This window comes from Raphanus sativus, chromosome 2, assembly GCF_000801105.2.
Source record: "Raphanus sativus cultivar WK10039 chromosome 2, ASM80110v3, whole genome shotgun sequence".
NCBI classification, from domain to species: Eukaryota; Viridiplantae; Streptophyta; class Magnoliopsida; order Brassicales; family Brassicaceae; genus Raphanus; species Raphanus sativus.
The window spans coordinates 33,141,104-33,161,364 of record NC_079512.1 but is presented as its reverse complement, the minus strand read 5'-3'; the positions used below and the strand labels follow the sequence as shown (position 1 = coordinate 33,161,364).

General features: G+C 37.2%; 4 protein-coding genes and 1 non-coding gene across 6 annotated transcripts; 1 reads left to right on the top strand and 4 right to left on the bottom strand.

The window, feature by feature from the left end:
• Positions 1-5,507: 5,507 nt before the first annotated feature.
• On the bottom strand, positions 5,508-7,798 carry LOC108842136 (SUN domain-containing protein 5). 2 transcript variants are annotated; one of them, XM_018614955.2, is made up of 4 exons: positions 7,465-7,798; positions 6,212-7,368; positions 6,053-6,138; positions 5,508-5,942 (listed from the first exon to the last, which is right to left on the bottom strand). In XM_018614955.2, the coding sequence occupies exons 1-4, from the start codon at positions 7,796-7,798 to the stop codon at positions 5,705-5,707; spliced, it is 1,815 nt and encodes a 604-aa protein (XP_018470457.2). In that variant the 3' UTR covers positions 5,508-5,704. The 2 variants fall into 2 exon arrangements, with proteins under 2 accessions (XP_018470457.2, XP_056859156.1); XM_057003176.1 differs by having other exon boundaries at positions 7,468-7,798.
• Positions 7,799-7,840: 42 nt separating this feature from the next.
• Positions 7,841-12,748, bottom strand: LOC108842135 (probable inactive ATP-dependent zinc metalloprotease FTSHI 1, chloroplastic). Its single transcript, XM_018614954.2, has 13 exons — positions 11,911-12,748; positions 11,749-11,839; positions 11,197-11,631; positions 11,058-11,111; positions 10,913-10,978; positions 10,311-10,406; positions 9,792-9,920; positions 9,657-9,709; positions 9,385-9,580; positions 9,178-9,292; positions 8,713-9,071; positions 8,508-8,620; positions 7,841-8,433 (listed from the first exon to the last, which is right to left on the bottom strand). Exons 1-13 carry the CDS (start codon positions 12,552-12,554, stop codon positions 7,986-7,988), a joined length of 2,799 nt encoding a protein of 932 aa, XP_018470456.2. The 5' UTR covers positions 12,555-12,748; the 3' UTR covers positions 7,841-7,985.
• On the top strand, positions 12,748-13,534 carry LOC108842139 (uncharacterized). The gene has a single exon (XM_018614957.2). It carries the CDS (start codon positions 12,836-12,838, stop codon positions 13,424-13,426), a length of 591 nt encoding a protein of 196 aa, XP_018470459.1. The 5' UTR covers positions 12,748-12,835; the 3' UTR covers positions 13,427-13,534.
• A 111-nt stretch (positions 13,535-13,645) lies between these two features.
• Positions 13,646-16,363, bottom strand: LOC108842137 (UDP-glucose 4-epimerase 2). Its single transcript, XM_018614956.2, has 9 exons — positions 16,049-16,363; positions 15,559-15,608; positions 15,298-15,433; positions 15,060-15,161; positions 14,752-14,979; positions 14,544-14,622; positions 14,369-14,451; positions 14,178-14,269; positions 13,646-13,971 (listed from the first exon to the last, which is right to left on the bottom strand). The coding sequence occupies exons 1-9, from the start codon at positions 16,229-16,231 to the stop codon at positions 13,878-13,880; spliced, it is 1,047 nt and encodes a 348-aa protein (XP_018470458.1). The 5' UTR covers positions 16,232-16,363; the 3' UTR covers positions 13,646-13,877.
• Positions 16,364-20,064: 3,701 nt separating this feature from the next.
• Positions 20,065-20,137, bottom strand: TRNAA-CGC (transfer RNA alanine (anticodon CGC)). Its single transcript has one exon. It is a non-coding gene; the product is annotated as a tRNA-Ala (tRNA).
• Positions 20,138-20,261: the final 124 nt, after the last annotated feature.

The following is a 20,261-nucleotide window of genomic DNA, read 5'->3' as shown; positions in this document are numbered from 1 at the left end:
GGTAGTTTTATTTCCGAAACATTTACACAATATCTAGTATTGTATTGCATGGACTTTCGTATAACATAAGTAAATCTTTATATGATCAATAATTTTTATCTTTTTCCGACAAAAACGAATATTGTAGTCCTTCATCCATTTGGTTGTGAATAATGCCAAACCATATAAAATAAGTGCCAAATCAGAAAGATGAAAAGTCTATACTCCGCAGTCCATATTTTAATTAACCAATAAGTTAATTACATTATTTTTTTAGTTTTGTTTTTATTATGATTTAAATAGAACTAAATATGGCAGAAAACGTCACTTATGACGTACTTTGACAACTTCTGCTCCCTTTAAGGATATAAATAAGCAAGATGCCTTCAAACCCACTACCACCATCTCCGGATTTTATTTTCGTATTTAGGCTATATTATTCTATATTTTTAATAATAACTTGGTATCTTGTCCCAGTATATTCTTAGAGATGATTAAAACCCATCTCATAACTAGTAAGTTCAAAAAAAAAAAAACTAGTAAGCAAATATAAGAATTTAGAAATCATTTCCAAGTCGATATAAAATCATTTCCATTTCATATTATTCCCACAAATTTGGTCTCAAATGAGCTTAATTCATTCACTGAGTTTTAGGTCAAATTTGTTAGTACTATAGATTATAAGGTGAATTCCACAATTCGTCATATCTACTTTCGGTTTTTAACCCTATGGTCAATCGATAAGGTTACTGATAGTATGTTGAACAAAAAAGAGTCACTGTTAGTATGAGGCATGCCACTTGACAATTTTCATTGGTCATATCTTTTGTGTAGATTTTAAGAAACGTCGTCTTTATTTTTAAACTTATTGCTAATCGTGGGGAAAGTGAGAAGTACATATCATTGTCGTGTATTTTTTTATTGTCTTCAAAATCATCAACATTACTTGGTGATTCATCTGCAAGAAGTTAATTTTCTTGAGAAACAAGTCAATGAATCTTCGAAGAAAGAAAGGAAAAATTCCCTACATCTCTGATGGCATATTCCCTGCTTACATCTCTATATATAAAAAAACACGTTGCAGAAAACGACTCGTACGTGTTTGCTCACAGAGAGCTCGAACTCGAAGCATGGAATATGCTCAATTTCATCTTAAATTTGAGAATGTTTTTATGAGAATCAGGGAACAACGGAGCAGGGATTTAAAAGAAATTGTATTCTTAAATATAGTAAAGTAGCATGCAGTATTGTTTGAATTTATGCTACCGTATGTGATGTGCTCAAGATGCTTGATTAGTGAACCATTTCCTTTGCATGCGGAGGATTAGCGATTACGATTATTATCCACAGATTCATAATTTCTTTCTAGGCTTATATATTGTTAACAACTTTTCACTCATTACTCAATGATTAGTAAAAAAACATTAAACAAGATAATTGCCTTTGTGAACAATTTTTTTTTACCGAAAGTAAGTGCACAGCAATACGTGTTCGGATGAAAATTTGAATTTTGTAAATGTTGATTTGCGTTGGATTGTTCTCTGGAAAACGTTTGCTATGGTATGAGGGAGAGGCATTCAAGAGGTTTTCTCGATCTTCCGGAGCTCGGAAAGAAGTAGCGCGCGAGTTGGAAGTTTCTCTGTTAATTGTTTAGGTGTCTATCTCTTATTGCGTGCTTCATGTTTTTCGTTCAAGATCCATCCCTAACAAAAGATATTGCTCTGCGCTTGATATTATTTTTATAAACATGAAACGGTTTTAAATGATCGAAGCAATTCTCCATGTATTGGAAGAACTAGAAAAAAGCGGAAAAAAATTAGGACTAGATCAGAATATTTATCTCTGAACCAAAAATAATTATAAAAGATTGATTGTGTCAATTTGTGTGAATGTGTAATGTAAAGTATATTACCTATATTACTACGCGAAATGAATGATAGTAGGCTTCGTACTTACAGTATATACATATAAAAACGAAAGAGGACGATAGTAGGAAGAATAATTAGGGTTTTACTATCTATAATTGATTTGGCCTTTAAATATAGTCCCAAATCAAATTAAAATTCTATATAGATCATAAAATGGTACAAAAAGGAAAATTATTGCCAATCAAAGTAAGGATTTGTGTGTATGATCGTCTTCACACTAGTGATTATTGTACCACAATGGTTGGAAATAGAATTTTGTATAAGTAGCTTTATTGCTTGACACCTGTAATTTTACATAATGGACTGTACTTTATACTAGTATGTCATGTACATGCTCATGTGTGTATGTGTGTGTTTTAATTCAATCGAAGTGTCCCTTAGCCCCATCTTAAGAGTCAGGGACTCAAGGGTCACATTTGGCATCATTAAATGATTAAAATTTTCCTCAAATCTGATAATGATATTGTAGTTGAACAAGTAATCTTACCGTCAAATGTTTATTTTGAATCAAATAGTTTTTTTTTTGACAAATTAGTGTTTTTATAATTTTATTCATATATATATAGTCATGAATTCAAGTTCTACATTCTATATTTGCCATATGAACTATTTTGAATCAATTTTTTTTCGTAATTAATTAACGAGGATTCTAAGATGCGTATACAATAATAATTTAGTAAGATTTTGTACGTGTGAACAACAACACTCTACCGGTAGCTGGATTTATAGTAAAATGAAATGCTCCGAAATATGCAATAATTTATACGTTAACGACATTTTTTTCCTGCACACGCTAACTGTACATGGAAAAATAATTGTGGATAAGGATTTTAAAACATAATTAACACATAAATACAATGAATAAAATCAAATCAAAATGAAAGGAATAAAGGAACTAGCAAATGATTGGCTGGACAAAGATAGAGTTTGCGCAGCCATGTGGAGACCAACTATTTGAATGTTTCGTGGCCTAATATATATCTACACATTTGATTTGGTATTATATAAACTATGGTACAATAATCGCAATTTGAGATCACTTGCATAACAACTATGATCAGATGTTACACCCAAAAAGAAAACTATGATCAGATGGGAATGATATGCAAAAAAAATATGCTGCATGTAATTATATCATTGATCTAACCATTTTGGAGTACATATAACTTTTTGTTATATTCCCCAATACTATATATAGTTATTAAAACATATTAAAAGATAAACTAAATATTTTTAAAGCCAAGTTAAATTACCAACATCTTATAAAAATGTATTGTATGGAATGGGAGGGACCACTTTATTGTAAATTGATTAAAACAGCATGATAAATTAGGTTTGGGCACAGATCATATATCTGAGTTTTTGAAGGTATTTGTGATTTACTTCGAATGTTACGTATATCTAATTTTCTGATTTGCTTTGCTTCGGAAAAATATGGATATTCGGAAAAGTGGATATCCGGAAAATAAATAAATATTTGTGGATACTTACGGATATCTCATTTGTTTTGATTTATACAAATAATCTTAAATATTCGATACAAATTTGTTTTGTAAAATATTTTTTGCATGATATAAAAGATAAAAACTAAAAGAAATAGTGAATTTACATATTTTGTAAATTTTTAAACTTAGTTAACAATTATAATAATACAAAACTTAAGAAAAAAATTATAATTGTCATAATTGTTTTCTCTTCCTTTTATGTAATATTTTTATATAAGTAATAATGTGAATATAATCTGTCAAGTCATATGTTAGAACAATAATTATATAGTTTTATACATTTAAAACTTTAAATATAATAATAAAATACATTTTTTATATATTGCTGATCGGATCGGATATTCGCTTCCCAAAATTTTAATATTTGTGATTTGATTCGATCTTAACGGATATTGAATTTTAGTATTTGTTTTGCTTCGAAAGCTTATGGATATCCTGAATTTTCAGATCGAATAGCAACGAATAACGAATCAAATCAAATTTAACGGATAAAATACGAATCCCAAAATAAATAAACATATACATTGAAATGTTATTGGTCGTTGCTGTTATTATTATTATATTTCGTAAACTAATAATTAAATTGATTATTGGGCGGACTAGAATACAAAAACTTCCGGAATAAGTGGGATCTTTGTTCCTCACGTTTGCCCCAAATGACGTTGACTTATTTGACTTACCCTGTGAGATTCTCCTACCCGTAGGATATTTGGGTAGTCTTTATAGTTCGTCGGATTCCTAGGTGCAAATCTCGTAGTCTCATCGTCCTCGATCTGTTGGCTATTAGCCTATTATAAACACGCCATTGTATAGGTCTTATTTAAGGCTAAAGAACGGTTAGTAATTAGGTTTCAAATTTCATTAACAAGAAAACAACTAAAAATCAACACGATTTATAATGATGATTCTAAAACGTGCAGGTATTTTTTTATTTTAGAGTTTGATCTACACAGCTGTGTGAGTATATTTTTGATTTATAAATAATTAAATATATAACTAAACATTTTCAAAATATGATTTGCATTTTAGTATTATATATTGTATGATTCTATAATCTTATTGTTTTAAGTTTCTTATTCAACATAATTAATATATAATGATTTGTTGTATGCATTAAACTTTTTTATCAATTATACATACTATTATATTTTTGAATTCGGTACAATAAGTTTATAATTTGAAATAATTAAATAGATAATTACAAAATATGTAAATAATCAATTAAGTCATATTAAATAATTAATGAAGATGGTCCAACATAATTTTCTACAGTAGATTTTTTGGTATTTTTCTTTTAATAGACACATTTTTTTTAAATACCAGGTCCGAGACAAAACATAATCTTCCATATTTGAAATCACAGTCCAGATCCGAATTAAACCATAGTATATAATATTAGTTTCGTCCCCAGGGTCATTTTAACTATGACACAACTCAATTCAATTTTTTAGTTGATACTTATTTCCCTTCAAAATTATGTTTTTTTTTTTTTGATAATTTAGAAATAAATTCCAGACCCAAACAGACCCAGACTAATTTATTAGAGGCGTGTGACCCACATATAGAGTTACGCACTAAAGTTGCAAATAGGCCGAAAGCAAAAGTCTATACCCATGTAATATTCAGAAACAACATAAGATAATTTCCTTCAATAAAGTTCGAACTCGCAATGAAACAGTCCATCGTTGCCATTAGTCATGATGTTCCTGACCCCTTCAGAGTTATGTTGTAGCGAGGGATAGGGCTTGTGGCTGGTCCTCTTGTTGTGATGGTGTTGGTTGTTATTTTGCGGTATAAAATCAGTCATGTGGAACTTTATTTTGTAAAGTTCGCGTTATAATATACTGTAGTTGTATTATATACTTTTGAATATAAGTTAATTAGTTTTAGTGTAGACTGATTCGGTGATGATATAGCGTTTTGTAAAACTGATTAAGTTTGAATCATTTGTTGTTTGTTAATTTATTTGTTTTTGTAAGTAAAGTGTTATTTTGATCCTTTTTTTATACACTGGAAATGTTCTAGACATTGTTAAACGTCTCTCCCCCTGTGATCCAGCCATTCACCGCAAAAATAAACAGTGGAGATTCAGCAATGAAATTCAAGAAGGTTTAAACCGTAAATCAGAAAACAAAAGGGCTACATCCAATCTGATCACTGATATTTTTTGGGGATGATTTTCTAATTTATTATCAATGAAACCTCCTTAATAGTTCCTAATCCTAAGGGCTACAGTACTTGAGTAGCAAGGCAGTGTTAAAAAGAAAACCTAAAGCCTAACACCTAAACTAACTAAGAAAGCAAAGTTATAAAGATCATGATGCTGCTGCTAAGTAGTATCATGACCCAACCACTATCTGGCCAAAGCGATCCCATTTTATCTGTAAAAGACATCCCCATAAACGCCCAGAGTCTTCTTGAGAGCAACCGAATCGTTGCTAAGAACACGAGAAAGAGACTTATCAACAGAACTCCAAGCTCTTTGCTCTCTAGATTTGCTTGCTCTCTCTCAATCTTCTCTACATCCAATCTGTTTCCAAGTAACAAGAAAACCAAACACGTTCAACTAAGAAAAACGTCTTCAGACATGCCGTAGCTGTGTTTCTTTATTTAGGAACACATAAAAGAGAGAGTACTGACCTCAATGCAGTGTTTCCTCTAGCCAACGACTCTACACGTGAAACTACAAGAGTTTTCCATAGCTCCAAGTCTCTAAGTTCCTTTTCCTGCTCAAAATAATAATATCAAAGACTTAAAATCATAAAAGGCCTACAATAAGATGAAGTGAACAGAGTTTACCATCTTCTCTTTCCACTCTGTGATCTCTTTGATCTCAGCTTTGCTTTTCTCCACAAGCGTAAGAGTTCTCTTCATCTCCAAGCTAACCTCTGTTTCCTTCTCGTTCATTCCCTTCACAGAATCCTCAACAACCGATAGATTCATCTCAATCAGTTTCACTTTCTGCATCAACAGCTTCAAAACGTTATGCTTCTCCCTAACTTCATATTTCTTGTCTCCCACGATATTAATCGTCTTCACCACAACAACTTTCTTCTTCTGACCGTCAGTTTCTTTGCCAATCTGATCCGTGGCGTTGCTTTTCACTTCCCCGTCTTGTTTCTCGTCAGCGGTTTTCTCTTCATGGTTCAGCTCCAGCATAGCTGGCTTACTAGGAAGAGTCTCTGACGCAACAAACAGATCTTCAACCATCTGCTCAAGAGCATCGATGCCGAAGACCTCCACAACACTCAAAGTACAGTAAAACTCAGACCCGTAGTGACTAATCAAGTTCAGCTTAAGATACCTCAGCCATTTAGGTTCCGAGAGACGGAACGTCTGAACCTGCTTAGCATTTGCAGCCACGAATCTCCCGGCATGAGTCCACATCTCCGTTGGATAACTCAGACTCCCCGACAAGCTAAACTCTTTGAGATTGGAAGAGTAGTGCTCAAAGTTTGCAACCCTAACCGTGTCTACCAGCGTCTCCTCCGCGAGTTCAATCACCACATACTTATTTGAGACAGAACACGGGTTTCTCAGATACTTGTCGTGATCTTTGCCAAGCACGTTGCTAGCTCCTTTCGCTTCCTTGTTGTGCTCCACTACTTTTGCTCCCTTCATAGCAGACGCGTAGTTATACCCTTTTCCATCTGGTTCCAACCTGTAATGGGTCACGTTGTTCGCAAGCTGTGATGATGGCACGCCCGAGCCATTTAGGGTAAGACTTTTGTCTTTGACGCGGTCAAGGGTCTTGTGCTTTCCTCTTCCTTGTGGTAGCACAATTTTGCAGATGAGCAAAGCGTTGTTCGAAAGGACATGCTCATACACATCTTGTAACTGGCCTTTTCTCAGGAGACAATAGTTGTTTTCTTTCCCAGTTGCCTGAGGGGAGACAGAATCTCCGGAGCTCGTGGAGTTTAGGAGCTTTGAGAGTGATCCATCAGCAGTGTAGTTTTCTACATGAGATTAAAATGAAAACAGATCCTAAGTTTCTACATTTTGGGGGAAACTAGCAAAACACATTTTAAGGAATTAAAGGAAATTGTTTTTACCACCATGATTATGGCTATAGCCAAGCTTGCAATACACAAGGAAGAGGAAACACCAAAGTAAGAGGACCAGAGAGATAGAACGCTCGAAAAAGCTGTTGCTTCTAGAATTAGTATCAGCCTGTTGAGAGAATCTTACAATCCGGAACCTGAAACCATTGTTTTGCCTTGGAAATTTCTCACTCAGACATATCGTCGAACAGCTTCCGCGCCTCGACATCTCTTTATCAGAGACGAAGCTCGTACACAGATGGAGAGATGGTTGGTTGGTTGTATGACTCGTATCTGGAGAAACGGAGAAGAGGACACGAAGGAAGAAGAATGAGAGAGAGAACATGCATTGGTGTGTGGTCTGAAATAGGAACCTAACATTTGTCCGTCGAGAAAACCGATTTCTTCGGAATTTTTAGTTTTTCTTTTTAATTCCTAAAAGATGTAACAGTCCGAAACTTCAGAGATTGAGAATCAAAAAAAAAAAAATTACAAACCGGTCTCAAAAAATAATTGGTTTGACATAACCGGAATCATACCGAAGCATTGACATCGGTAGAGTGGTTAACGAGAACAAACTCGTCGGATTCACGGCGGAGATGCTCAGGGACAAAAGCAAGAGTTCCTGGACTCTGCTCTTGTAAGAGCGAATTCAACGGCGTCTCAGGAGGGTAATGGTCAAGTATGTAATCTATCGCTTCTCCACTTATCTCTTTCTGGTTCAATAAAACCTTCACGGTTTTCAGAAGAGCCGTTTGGTTCTGCTTGAGGAGAGCAACGGTTTTGTTATACATTTGGCTAATGAGTTGTTCACTTCTCTCTGCAACTTCATCATCCATGTTGAAGTTAATCGGCGGTTCGACGAGGTCATAGTCGTCATAGAGAGATCCTTCGAAGTCTAAGCGTGGACCCACGAACTGGGCTCTCTTTCTCCATGGTGGTGGTTCGCCGTGTATCACCATTGGGTTCTCCAAGTTCCATCTGATACCCAACATAGTAAGTCTCAGCTTAGATGAAACTAATGGGATTTTGAAAATGTGCAAAACTGGGCTCACATGGTTAAGATTTTACGAGCTAGCCATGAAGCGTCCGCAAGATAATCCACTGATGTCTTTGAAGTATCTGAGCCGTAGATCACTTCTTCTGCAGCTCTTGCTCCGAGCAAGACCTTTAATCTCAGAAAACAATAAAAGCTCAATGCCTAGGCATTTTATAATCAAACAAACGGAATAAATATGTTTTTTTAACAGAGAACAACACCTGAAGACGGTGAAGTAGTTGTGGACGACGACCAAACATGTAGGATTCATCGTCAAGCCGATCAAACACAACTTGAGAGAGTGTCTGACCACGAGGGATGATTGAGATTCGATCGCACCGCTCAATCTTTGCATTCTCGTACCGCAATAAAAGATGTGAAGTGATTGCTACTCCAACTTCCGTTGTGGCTCTACGACACTGACCTTCATGTCCCAATTCTAAACCGATACGTGTTGGACCAACAGTGAGTCGGTCAACAGCGTCGTCCATGTCTGATTGGAGAATCGAGCTGTGCGTTTTCCTGACTGCCACAAGAGCAGCCTCTTGAACCAACTGCGCCAGTTTTGCTCCTGACCATCCTGTATTTGATATTAAAAAAAAAAATTAATCAGATCAAAGTTTCATACAAACAATACGTTCGAACAAACGCGTTCTATGTGAAACATCATTTTGTAAAAATTATACCTGGTAAGTTACTTGCATACGATGACAAGTCAACAGAATCTGACATTTTAACTTTGCTGGCGTGAATCTTCAGAATATCCAATCTCCCTTTGGCATTAGGGGGACGGATTCTGATCTGATAACATTAGAACCAAAAGGCTTGTCATTGTGGTATAGTGAATCACTGATTCGGAAGAATTTGTGCCAAGATTTTCTTAATCAACAAACCTTTCGATCAAATCGACCTGGACGTAGAAGAGCAGGATCTAACAAATCTCTGCGATTGGTGGCACCCAAGAAAATCACACCTTTGCCGGTGTCAAAACCATCAAGCTCGATGAGTAGCTGGTTCAATGTGGTTTCTCTTTCTTGAGTGGCTGCATTGTACGACTGGTCTGAGTTTTCCTTGAAAATCCCTTGACGTCTACAGAATACCAATTTATAAGTTAAAACTCAGTGAATATATCAAAATCAAGATAGAAGGGAGAAAATGTATATACCGAGTTGCTAAGGCATCGATTTCATCGATGAAAATAACGGACGGCTTGTTTACCTGCACAAGGACATGGATATTTTCAAACAAAAGTGAACATATACGCACAGAAATGCTTAAAACTACATATCAGTCCAATGACCTTAGCTCTTTTGAACAGATCTCTGATACGAGCTGAACCAACCCCAACAAGAACTTCAACGAATTCAGATCCTGCCATTTGGTAAAACGGCACACCAGCTTCACCCGCAATGGCTTTCGCAACAAGTGTCTACAAAATAAAATCAGGTTAGGTTAAGCTATACATAGCTAGCGGTTGGATTGTCAAAAGTGAGGATTGACAATTGCTAAAAGACTGATATGTTATAACTTATAAGATCTCGAACAAGGATAGAAGCATCTTAATTCAAGACGTATTTAGACGAGTTTTAGTATCAGTTGGGGCAGCAGCGATGATATATCTGTCTAGCATTAGCGCCAAATTATGAAATTGCCAAACAATCAACATACTCTGCGATCCAAAGATCTCAACAGCTGCAGGTTGGATTATATAGATTATTTCTATGATATTTTTTGGTATACAAACGTATCATGCTTGTAGCTACAAAATACTATCCACTACTTGCAACAATAAATCTTTTAGATTGGTATTAATACATACCTTTCCACAACCCGGGGGACCCTCCAGAAGAACTCCATGAGGAGGTTTTATTCCCATTTTATCAAAGAGGTCCGGATTCTTCAAGTACTTTACAAGCTATCAAGAAAATGAAATTAACCATTATGAAAATAAGAGGTTAGTAATCTTTGGTTCCTGGTTTCTCTCGAGCTTCCCAAATATTAAAGAAAATAACGCCATGAAACTTTGTACTTGATGGTGTATAGTAGTCAGTAGAACCTTAATGGTAATGGTAAGGGTTTCATAAGCCCTCTAAACCCAAATATGAAAGTAAAATCTAACTTAATGCTAACAAAGGAAGATATCCATAAACAGTGAAGAACTGACGCAAGTATAACAAAGGAACGGAGATTAAACAAAACTAGCAAGTGCATTTACTATTCATTATGATAAATAACCTCCTTGTATAGATTTTGATCCAAAAAAAAAAAAAAAAAAACCTCCTTGTATAGACAAATTCTCAGTTTCTTTGATGAATGTTCATGAATTTAGAAGATACAGTACAAGTGCATATGATAACATCAAATACTCTATTAATGTTTTGAATTTAAAAGTATTAAACTAGTAATTTGGTCAAGAGTTACCTCTTGAAGTTCGTCAACTGCTTCATCAATCCCTGCAACATCACCAAATTTAACGCCGGTTGAACCCTGAAAAAAAAATGATTCATCAAAAACTCAACCAAAAATGTATTACAATGGAAGAAAAGTGCATATAGGAGAAACTTACGTCAACACGAGCTTCTGCTTTAGACTGAGAAAAGGCAATTCCTTGCCATAAATCCTGCAAAAAAAAAGTTTTTAAGTGATTGAGAGCAAAAGTAATATAACATGTTAAAGCATTAATTATGAGATTACAAATATTATACCCATTTTCTAAAGTTCTTCGGTCTCCGTGACAGTGTGAAACGAACAAGAAGAACCATAGTCATGACAACGAATAGGATTGGTTTGAGAATCTGAACGCTTGATGACATACCACCAAATGTGTAGAAATCAGAAATCCTTGAGAAGATCCCTCCATCGGCGAGAACATCCGCAATGTACTCCGATGATCTCTCAATAGCACCGACGAAGATGCCTATAAACAGTTTGAGGAATGGCTTTACTACAGGCCAAACGACATAAACCGTAGTGACAAAGGCGAAACTAGTGACTGCAAACACAGCCGAGGCTAAGAACCCTCCAACGACGGCTGCAGCTGCCGCAATAACTGCCGTCACCATTCCCAGCTCAACCATCACTCTACTCGAAATAGAAGACGCGACTGAATTTGGGGAGTCCGTCACTCTTCCAACCCAAGACTGCAAATAAAACGTTCCATACCAGAAAGAAAACTAAGTCAATAACAACACAAACGTTACTCAGCCTCTATATAAAACAGATTCTGAAAAGACATTATTAGATTATAGAGTGATCACCGTCATCATGTTACTACTTTCTACTTCGTACTGCGGACCACTGTACTCTTTAAGAAGAGCTTGAGCTTCTCCAACTCCAAGCTTCATTGACCTATCAAAAAGCATATCAATAAAGAAAAAATACTCTGGATACATATCAAATCGAAAGGAATCTTGATTCACCATTTGGTTCGCTGTAAGCTCTTGACACCAGGAATCTCTTTAAGATCAACAACGAAATCTCTAAAGCCGCCGCTAACACGAGAAGCTTCTTCCTTGGATGTAAGCAGCTTAACCTTATCACTCTCCATAGCTTTTCTAAAATCTTCCAAACTCATCTTAGGTAACTCCTTCACATTCTTCTCAAACTCCTCTTCCTCTGATAATAATAACTCTTGCCCAAAGACTTGCTCCGGGACATAGAGCTTCCCCTTGTACTCCCTCAGAATATCACTCAGATAAACATTAGACTCATTCACAACTTCTTCAACTTTCTCTTTCTCTTTCTCACTCTTCCTTTTGATGAACTCAAACGCACCCCCTTCCCCGCCTTTGCTTAAACCCTCTCTCTCCTTGGGACTGTACAGCTTACCGTTAACTCGGTAACGAGGCTCCACCTGGCTGGGGTTCTCCTTCAAAACCCTAGTCACGAAATCATCGCCTCCCGGATTGCTCCCGGGCTTCGATTCGCAGAGAATTGTAAACGAACGACGCAAGATTGGAGCTCTCCATCGAGTTCTCGAAGCAGCCGCGTGTTTCCAGATCGATCTCTTGTGGCTTTCCGGGGAGCGAAAACCGAGAGAGAAGACTGTGTTTACAGAAGCCATTCCACACAGCACTGCAACATTTCGCCTTCTTTAACGTTTTATCCGGTCCGACTCCAAAAAACGGGTTTATATTCCGGGTTAAATCGACCCGACTGCGCCACGTCACTTTTCTCTTTCTAAATTAAAATATTACGTGTATGTAACGTTATCCCTATAGCCAAACAAACAAGTATCCTTTTCGCTTTACTTTACACACACCGCTTTGTTGCTTTATAAAGTTAAAAGACACCGGTGAACAGTTAAAACATCGCTACCAAACAATCACCTCCCTCCCCCCTGAGATGGCGAAGCCTTCTTCCGGCGGAGGAACAAACCTCGCCTCGTGCGCCGTCGCCGCCGTCTTCATCGTCTTCGCCATCATCGCCTTGGTCACCGTCTACCTCACAGTCTTCAGACCGAGAGACCCCGAGATCTCCGTCACGAACGTCAGGGTCCCGTCCTTCTCCGTCGCCAACGGCTCCGTCAGCTTCACCTACTCGCAGCTCTCCTCCGTGAGAAACCCGAACCGCGCCGCTTTCTCACACTACGACAACAGAGTCCAGCTCTTCTACTACGGTAACCGGATCGGTTTCATTTTCGTACCGGCCGGCGAGATCGAACCGGGTCAGACGAAGAGGATGGCCGCTGATTTCTCCGTGGAATCGTTTCCTCTCGCGGCGTCTTCCGCCTCTCGAATCTCCGCCGCGGATTTTGGAACCGGGTTAGTGGGAGAGGAGAGTCGGGCCGGGTCGACGGTGGAGATAGAGTCGAAGCTGGAGATGGCGGGTCGGGTTAGAGTTCTGGGTCTGTTCACGCATCGGATCGCGGCGAGATGTAACTGCAGGATCGCGATTTCGACTGTTGATGGGTCGATCGTAGCCGTCCGTTGTTGATACAAGACTTTTGTAGCAAACAAACCGAAACTGTACAAGTGTCTCTTTTCAAAACACAACCCAAATGTAAACTTGTAGTAAAATACCCATCTTGGTTTCTTCTCTGAATGGTGAAGTTAGAAAATTGCAAATATAATTACAAAAGATTTGTAGCTTTTCATAGTTTAAATGAGGACATTATTGTATTACAACTTGCAATGGTTGGGAGATCGAATTACAGGGACTGAAAAAGCATAGTAAACAGAAAATATCTGAATGATTACATCTATCAATTTTAAGAAACATAACAAAAACGAGTAAAAGCTATATACTAGGTAGAAATGACGATTTAAATATCAAGAACTGCTATGATAAATTAGGAGTAATCCCTTGTAAACTGTGGGTTCTGATCAGCATTTTCTTATGTGTTTTATAAAAATGAATAACTACTGCAAAGAGAAAAGAACAAGAATTAAGAGGAGCCATTTGAGGAGGCGTAGCCGTAAGGATTATTGCTGGCCCAGTTCCATAGATCCCTACACATGTCTTCGATCCCATACTTAGCCCTGCATTCATACCCAATACCAAACAATAGATCATTAGATATGAAATGTTAGGTGTGTTATTAAAACCCATTGCAATATCTGTATATAGCTGATAGATTGATGCTTTTGTTGTCATGTTTGACATTAATAAAAGCTAATTGCTCTAACAAGATTGCCATTTATCCTCTCTAGTCTTAACTATTGACAAAACAAAGTATTTAACTTACTTCCAATTAAGCTCGCGTTCTGCTTTCTCCGTTGAGGCGAAGACAATCTCAGCGTCTCCAGGACGTCGTCCAGCCAACACCAAAGGGATTTTCTAATCAGAGACAGTAGAAAAAAGAATTATGTTAAAACCAATGATGATGGTAAGGCATTGTTCTACTAACTAAACAAACCAAAATCAATATTTGTTTACCTTTCCGGATGCCTTCTCAAAGGCAGCTACCATCTCTAGGACTGATGTTCCATTACCCGTTCCAAGATTGTATACCTCACAACCTGACCATTTCCCAAGAATTGAGCTTGGATTTAATACCAATTCATAAAAAAAAAAAAAGACAACCAGATAAGAGTTTAAAGAGAATCCTTACTGATTTTGGGATCATCTAGCTTGCGCAGAGCTGCTATATGTCCATCTGCTAAATCAATCACATGAATGTAATCTCTCACCTGAAACAAATCACAAAGAAATGGACAAATTATGTTAGGATATTTTGTCTCCACTACGAGATTGTAGTGTAATAACAACTGTCAAAGATTCTAGGCTACAAGAGAGATCAACAAGACACACACACATACCCCTGTACCATCCTTCGTCTTGTAGTCGGTTCCAAAGACGGTGAGGTGAGGTCTCCGGCCAACTGCAACTTGCTGGACATAAGGCATGAGATTGTTTGGAACTCCAAGAGGATCTTCACCAATGTAACCACTAGGATGTGCACCAACAGGGTTGAAGTATCTAAGCAATATGATCTTCCATTCCGGGTCAGAACGATGCACATCCCGGCAAATCTCTTCGATAAAAAGCTAACATAACAACAACCAGAAACATCTCAGGTCAGATTCATTTCCTGAAACTATCACCAGTTGGTGAGAACTCATACTACCTTGGTACGGCCATAAGGGTTGGTTGCAGAAATTGGGGACTCCTCGGTGCAAGGAACCTCTTTAGGCCAGCCATAGACAGTAGCTGATGATGAAAACACAAGCTGGAAAAAAATACTAATCATTAAAATCTCAAACAAAGACAAAAGAATAAAAGAATATATGAATAAATAAATGATTCGATCAATGTTGTGGCAATTGGGCAAAAACAAAATGGAAGTGAGAGGAAGAATGAATTACATTTTTGCAGCCGTATTTGGACATAACCTCCAAAAGGATGACAGTGCCAAAAAGGTTATTATTATAATAAAGCAAAGGCTTCTCAACACTCTCACCTACTGCTTTAAGTCCAGCAAAGTGTATCACTGCATCAAACCTGTTCAATAATAATCCTCCCACGTTACATCAAACCCAATTATATGAACAATTTTCTAATCATTTGTAATCTTAAAACAGTCAGAAGATTAAGAAAAAAAAAAGGTTTAAAGCTTTCAATCGTACTTAGTCTCAGAGAAAATCTTCTCAAGCGCAGGCCTGTCTCTGAGATCCACCTGCAGGTTAACAGAAACGTAAATTTAATAAAGCAAGTGAGAAAAATTCTGAGAAACATCCCAATTCAGGACAGATCAAACATGTATGAATATTACAACACTTTGGGATGATAATAATAATATTAAAATACACTCTTTCACATGGCATTGATGCTTTATTCTGAATTTTTTTAAATAAAATAAAATTAAGATTATGTGTTACACACACAAACTAGCCACATGCTGTACAAAAGTTAAACCAGAACTCTGGAATATCGACAAATGACCTGTTCTCACGATAATCTATCAATAGTGTTCATTAATACATAACAGTAATTTCAGTTTTAACAGTTCCATATATTTGGATTACGAACTGTTATAGCGCAAATCCATCACGAACACGTTTCCTTAAAACCTAACAAAAGCAAAATTCTCCGAGAAGAACAAAAAAAAAATGGAACCTCGTGAAAGGAGAGGCCGTTTCCGTTATCGCCGGCGAGTTTTTTGACTCGGTGGAGAGACGCAGCGGACGAATTGTCGTGATTGTCGACAACTACGACGGAGTAACCGCCGTTGAGAAGTTGAAGAACCGTGTGGCTCCCGATGTAGCCAGCGCCGCCGGTTACCAGAACGTTCTTAGCCATCCTTAACCACGCGAAATTGAAAAAGGAAAATTCAGAGAATTAATATTATTAATTTTTATAATTCGTAAGAGCGTTTGTTTATGTTATGGGGATCGAGCAGAGGTTGGGTTTGTGTTTTATATAGGAGCGGTGATGGATGGATGGATGGATATATATCTTTAATATTTTTGACTGTATATTTTTACTTGCGAGATTCTACGTTTCTAGAGAGAAACAGAGAGGGCGAGCGAGGCAGAGCAAAAGTCTGACACGTGGCGGAGTTTGGTATGGGTGCGAATATACCGGATTGGTTTGATTGATTTAATTCCCCCTTTGACCTTTTTGTTTATGGAAATGTATTTATTTTCTTTTGGTAGTAAATTTAATTCATTTAAATTCGATATATAGTCGATTTGGATGGTAACGAGGAGGATGTTTTGGATTTCATCAGAATATACTTTTTTCAAAAAGAAGAAGATAAACCCGTACGTATTTCTATGTTTTGAATTCATTTTCCAATTTTGTTGATGGGTTGTTTTGAAGTTTGTCCAAAGTCGAACATATTTTCCATAAAAATTGGGGTCACGAGATTTGAGTTCTATATGTTAAGCATTCAAGGATTGTTTGTACGTACTTTATGTATAATTCAAGTTAAATTAAATCCTCTACTTTAATGCTATGTGAATCAATTAAGTTTTATTCTCTTCATATCTATGTGTGCACTCCAAAACAAACATCACGGTTTTAATTTCGAAAAGAACATACTAATGGAACCATATGGCATACTACCTCTTTAAAGATTAAGAAAATACATTTTCAACCCGTAAAATAAAATAAAAACATATTAGTGGATGAACTTTTACGATATACCATATCATACGTATTTATTTTCTTTTGGTAGTAAACGTATGGGTGGCACCGTTGACATCAACTCCACCAAGGACTTTCCGTGACTTGAGAGTCATCTACGAAACGTATAATATTTTCTCTTGAAACCTTTTCAGTTATGGTTTTCATACATTTCTCGTGAATATTCTAATTAAGTAAACCGACAGATAGGTAGAGATGGATGAGTATGTACTTTAGGTCGAGAACACTTACTTTTTGACTATGAAAGTAATAACTAGAATATAGTATCAGCTAAATGAGTCTGAATTTTATGATATAACGTGGACGTGATCGGTATAATACTACTGACCTTGAATTAGCATTTTATGGATAACTCTTGGTTTGATTTTGTAAGAAAACTATATAAATCAAGCTACCAACAATGACCACTAGACAAGTTTTGATTTGTGTGTCTCGCTTCCGTAGCTCAGCTTGTCGAATCAAAGTGACGTTCCAAATTAAACAACTCCGGAAAACAAAACTAGATAAGGCTAAAAGTCAAGAACAAAAGAGTGACTCAGTAGCCGACCCATATCCTGAATATACGTCAAATGACAAAAGTTGGTTCATAAGATAGACTCTACCAATTTAAACTCAATGATCAGGAGGTCTATTTGGTATTATGTGGTTGTTGAAGCTGTCCCAAATATCAAATACGAATGAGCAACGTGTTACGTGTACAATATGAAAACGATATGTGTTAATATCATTTGTGGGTCGCCGTATGAAACAATCGATATACAAACGACAAGGAAGATAGCGTCATGGTGCTTACAAATATTGAGCCAAATCTGAAAATAAAGTGGATCAGGTCAAACTAAAAACAAAAAAAAACCAGACTCCAAAAAAATATCAAGAGAGAGGAGAGAGAAGTGAAATTCTCTCTTTAGTCTCTCCACCCCCACCGAAAACCCTAAGCCGCCGCCTACTCTTTGCTCTCTCAGGCGACTGACGGTATCTCCGCCGTCGGTCTCCCTCTTCTGTCAACCGGTCCGTGTACTCATCGTCTTCACCCTCTGCTATCTCCTCCTTGTCTCTCTTCTTTGTTCGGTGCGTCTGGGTCTGATGGGGTCTCCTCTGTCGGAACAAACTGAAATCAAAGGGTCTTTGCTTTTCTCTGGACCACCAGCGAGGCGAGATGAGTCGGTAATGGCTGTGGGAGCCCTGGATCTACTTTTAGTCGCCGATTGCGCTCAGTTCTGGGTCAGATCTGAGATCCGAGATCCGCCAGAAGCTTCGACGCGTCGCTGCCGTCTCGTTTCTGCTCCGCCGTCTCGCTCCAACCGGTCTATTCTAGCAGTTAGTTTCCAGGGTCTGTAGAGCTCCTCCTCTCGTTGAGTGAAGGGTGGTTGTGAGACGCACCACCGAGGACCTCTATTTCTTTAGTTCAAAAGACAGCTCCCATGGTGTACCTCAGCAAAAGGGTTAGCTTCTCCTTCCTGCTCCCATCGTCTGTTTCTAGGGTCTTGAGGACTACCCTTGATGTCGACGTCTCTTGCGGAAAAGGCGAAGCTTGCGCTTTGCAGTCAGGTCACATGTTTCAAGGAGTTCCATTCTCCTTACGTGCTTCATTTCCCCTTTCAAAGCTCCCGGAAGATAGCTGATTTGTAACTTGCTCTCTCTGCTGCATCTTCTGTGTCGCGTAGCGGATTGAGGGGCTGAAACTACCGTCTACGCTTGACCGTGTTCTTCATTTTCAAGTGGCATGGTTGCAGGTTTACATTCTTGCTCTCTTCCGTGTTAACTTGGGCTTTGCTCTGTCGGCGTCCTCCTCCAGCGGAGCTCCGGGGCGTGAGCCAGGCGCTTCCGTCGATGCCTGCTGGGAGCCACTTCGGTGAGGCTTGATCGAGCTCGTCTTCAAGTTATTCTCTTGCTCTCTGCTTCAAGCCAGTCAAGCAAGAAGCGTTTTGGTTTGGGAGCTTAATATGGTTGTCTTTGTGCTACATTGCAGTATTAACTTCAAGTTAGCCTTGTTAGGTTGTTTGGTGTTAATTGTGTAGGTTCTTTGGGGTTTTTTATCTTTTTGCGGCTCCTTGAACCTGACTAGCTGAAAAGCAGTTCTTGGTTTCATTCACTTGTAACCAAATTTTCATTAAGTTTAATGATATTCACAATTTAGCAAAAAAAAAAAACCAGAACAATTTGGAGTCGCTGGACCATTCAATGATCGTGAAGACAAATTCAAAAGATAAGTGTACGATGGAGTTGGGTCGAAATCTTTATTCCGCTTCTCGATGGTACTTATTAGGGCCCGGGACACAGAATATCTAATGTGTAATTAGCATATACTGTATATAAACTTAAATATCTTATGGGCAATCTGAAATAGTCCTTTTTAAAGTTTTTTATCATAAAATAGTCATACGAAAATAAAATAACCAAAAAATATATTTATTTTTTTTTGAAAATTTTAAATTTTTTCTTTGTTTATAAAAATTTAAACTCATTCTTAAAACCCCATCACTTAACTTAAACCATAAGTCTAGATTAATTAACTCTAAGAATATAAATGCATATTTATATTTTTAATAAAATCTCTTTTGACCATTTTTTTTCTTGTGAATCTATTTTTGTGAAAATAAATTAATAAGGTTTATCTAACGGAATTTCTCATATTTTATTTGGTTCAGTTTTTGGAATAGGCAATATTTCTTTTATAGTTTTTGATTTTCTTAACATCTTTTTGATTTTCTCATCTTTGATATAAAGAAAAGTGGGAAGAGAAAGAAGTTAGCAAACGTAAATATTTGGTGTGCTTTGTTTTTGGAATAGGCAATATTTACTTAACATGTTAGTTTATTATTTTCTTCAACTTCTTCGAAATAAAGAAAAGTAGGAAAAGAGAAAAGTTAGCAATTTCTTTCGCCTGAACTAACTGAGGCCAACTAAAAGTCCAAAACAGTGAGCGGCATATGCAAAAACTGCATTGAATATATAAGAAGCACGATATGAGGAATATGTAAAAATGGAGGTGCGGGGAATCGAACCCCGTGCCTCTCGCATGCGAAGCGAGCGCTCTACCATATGAGCTACACCCCCTAATTTGATAATTGATATGTTAAACAAAAATTGGAGCCAGGGGTTTGAAGAGGCGTTTCTGCAACGAAACAGACAGTAAATGTAATACCCGTGCCTTTGCACCAGAAACAAAATTTGTTGACTA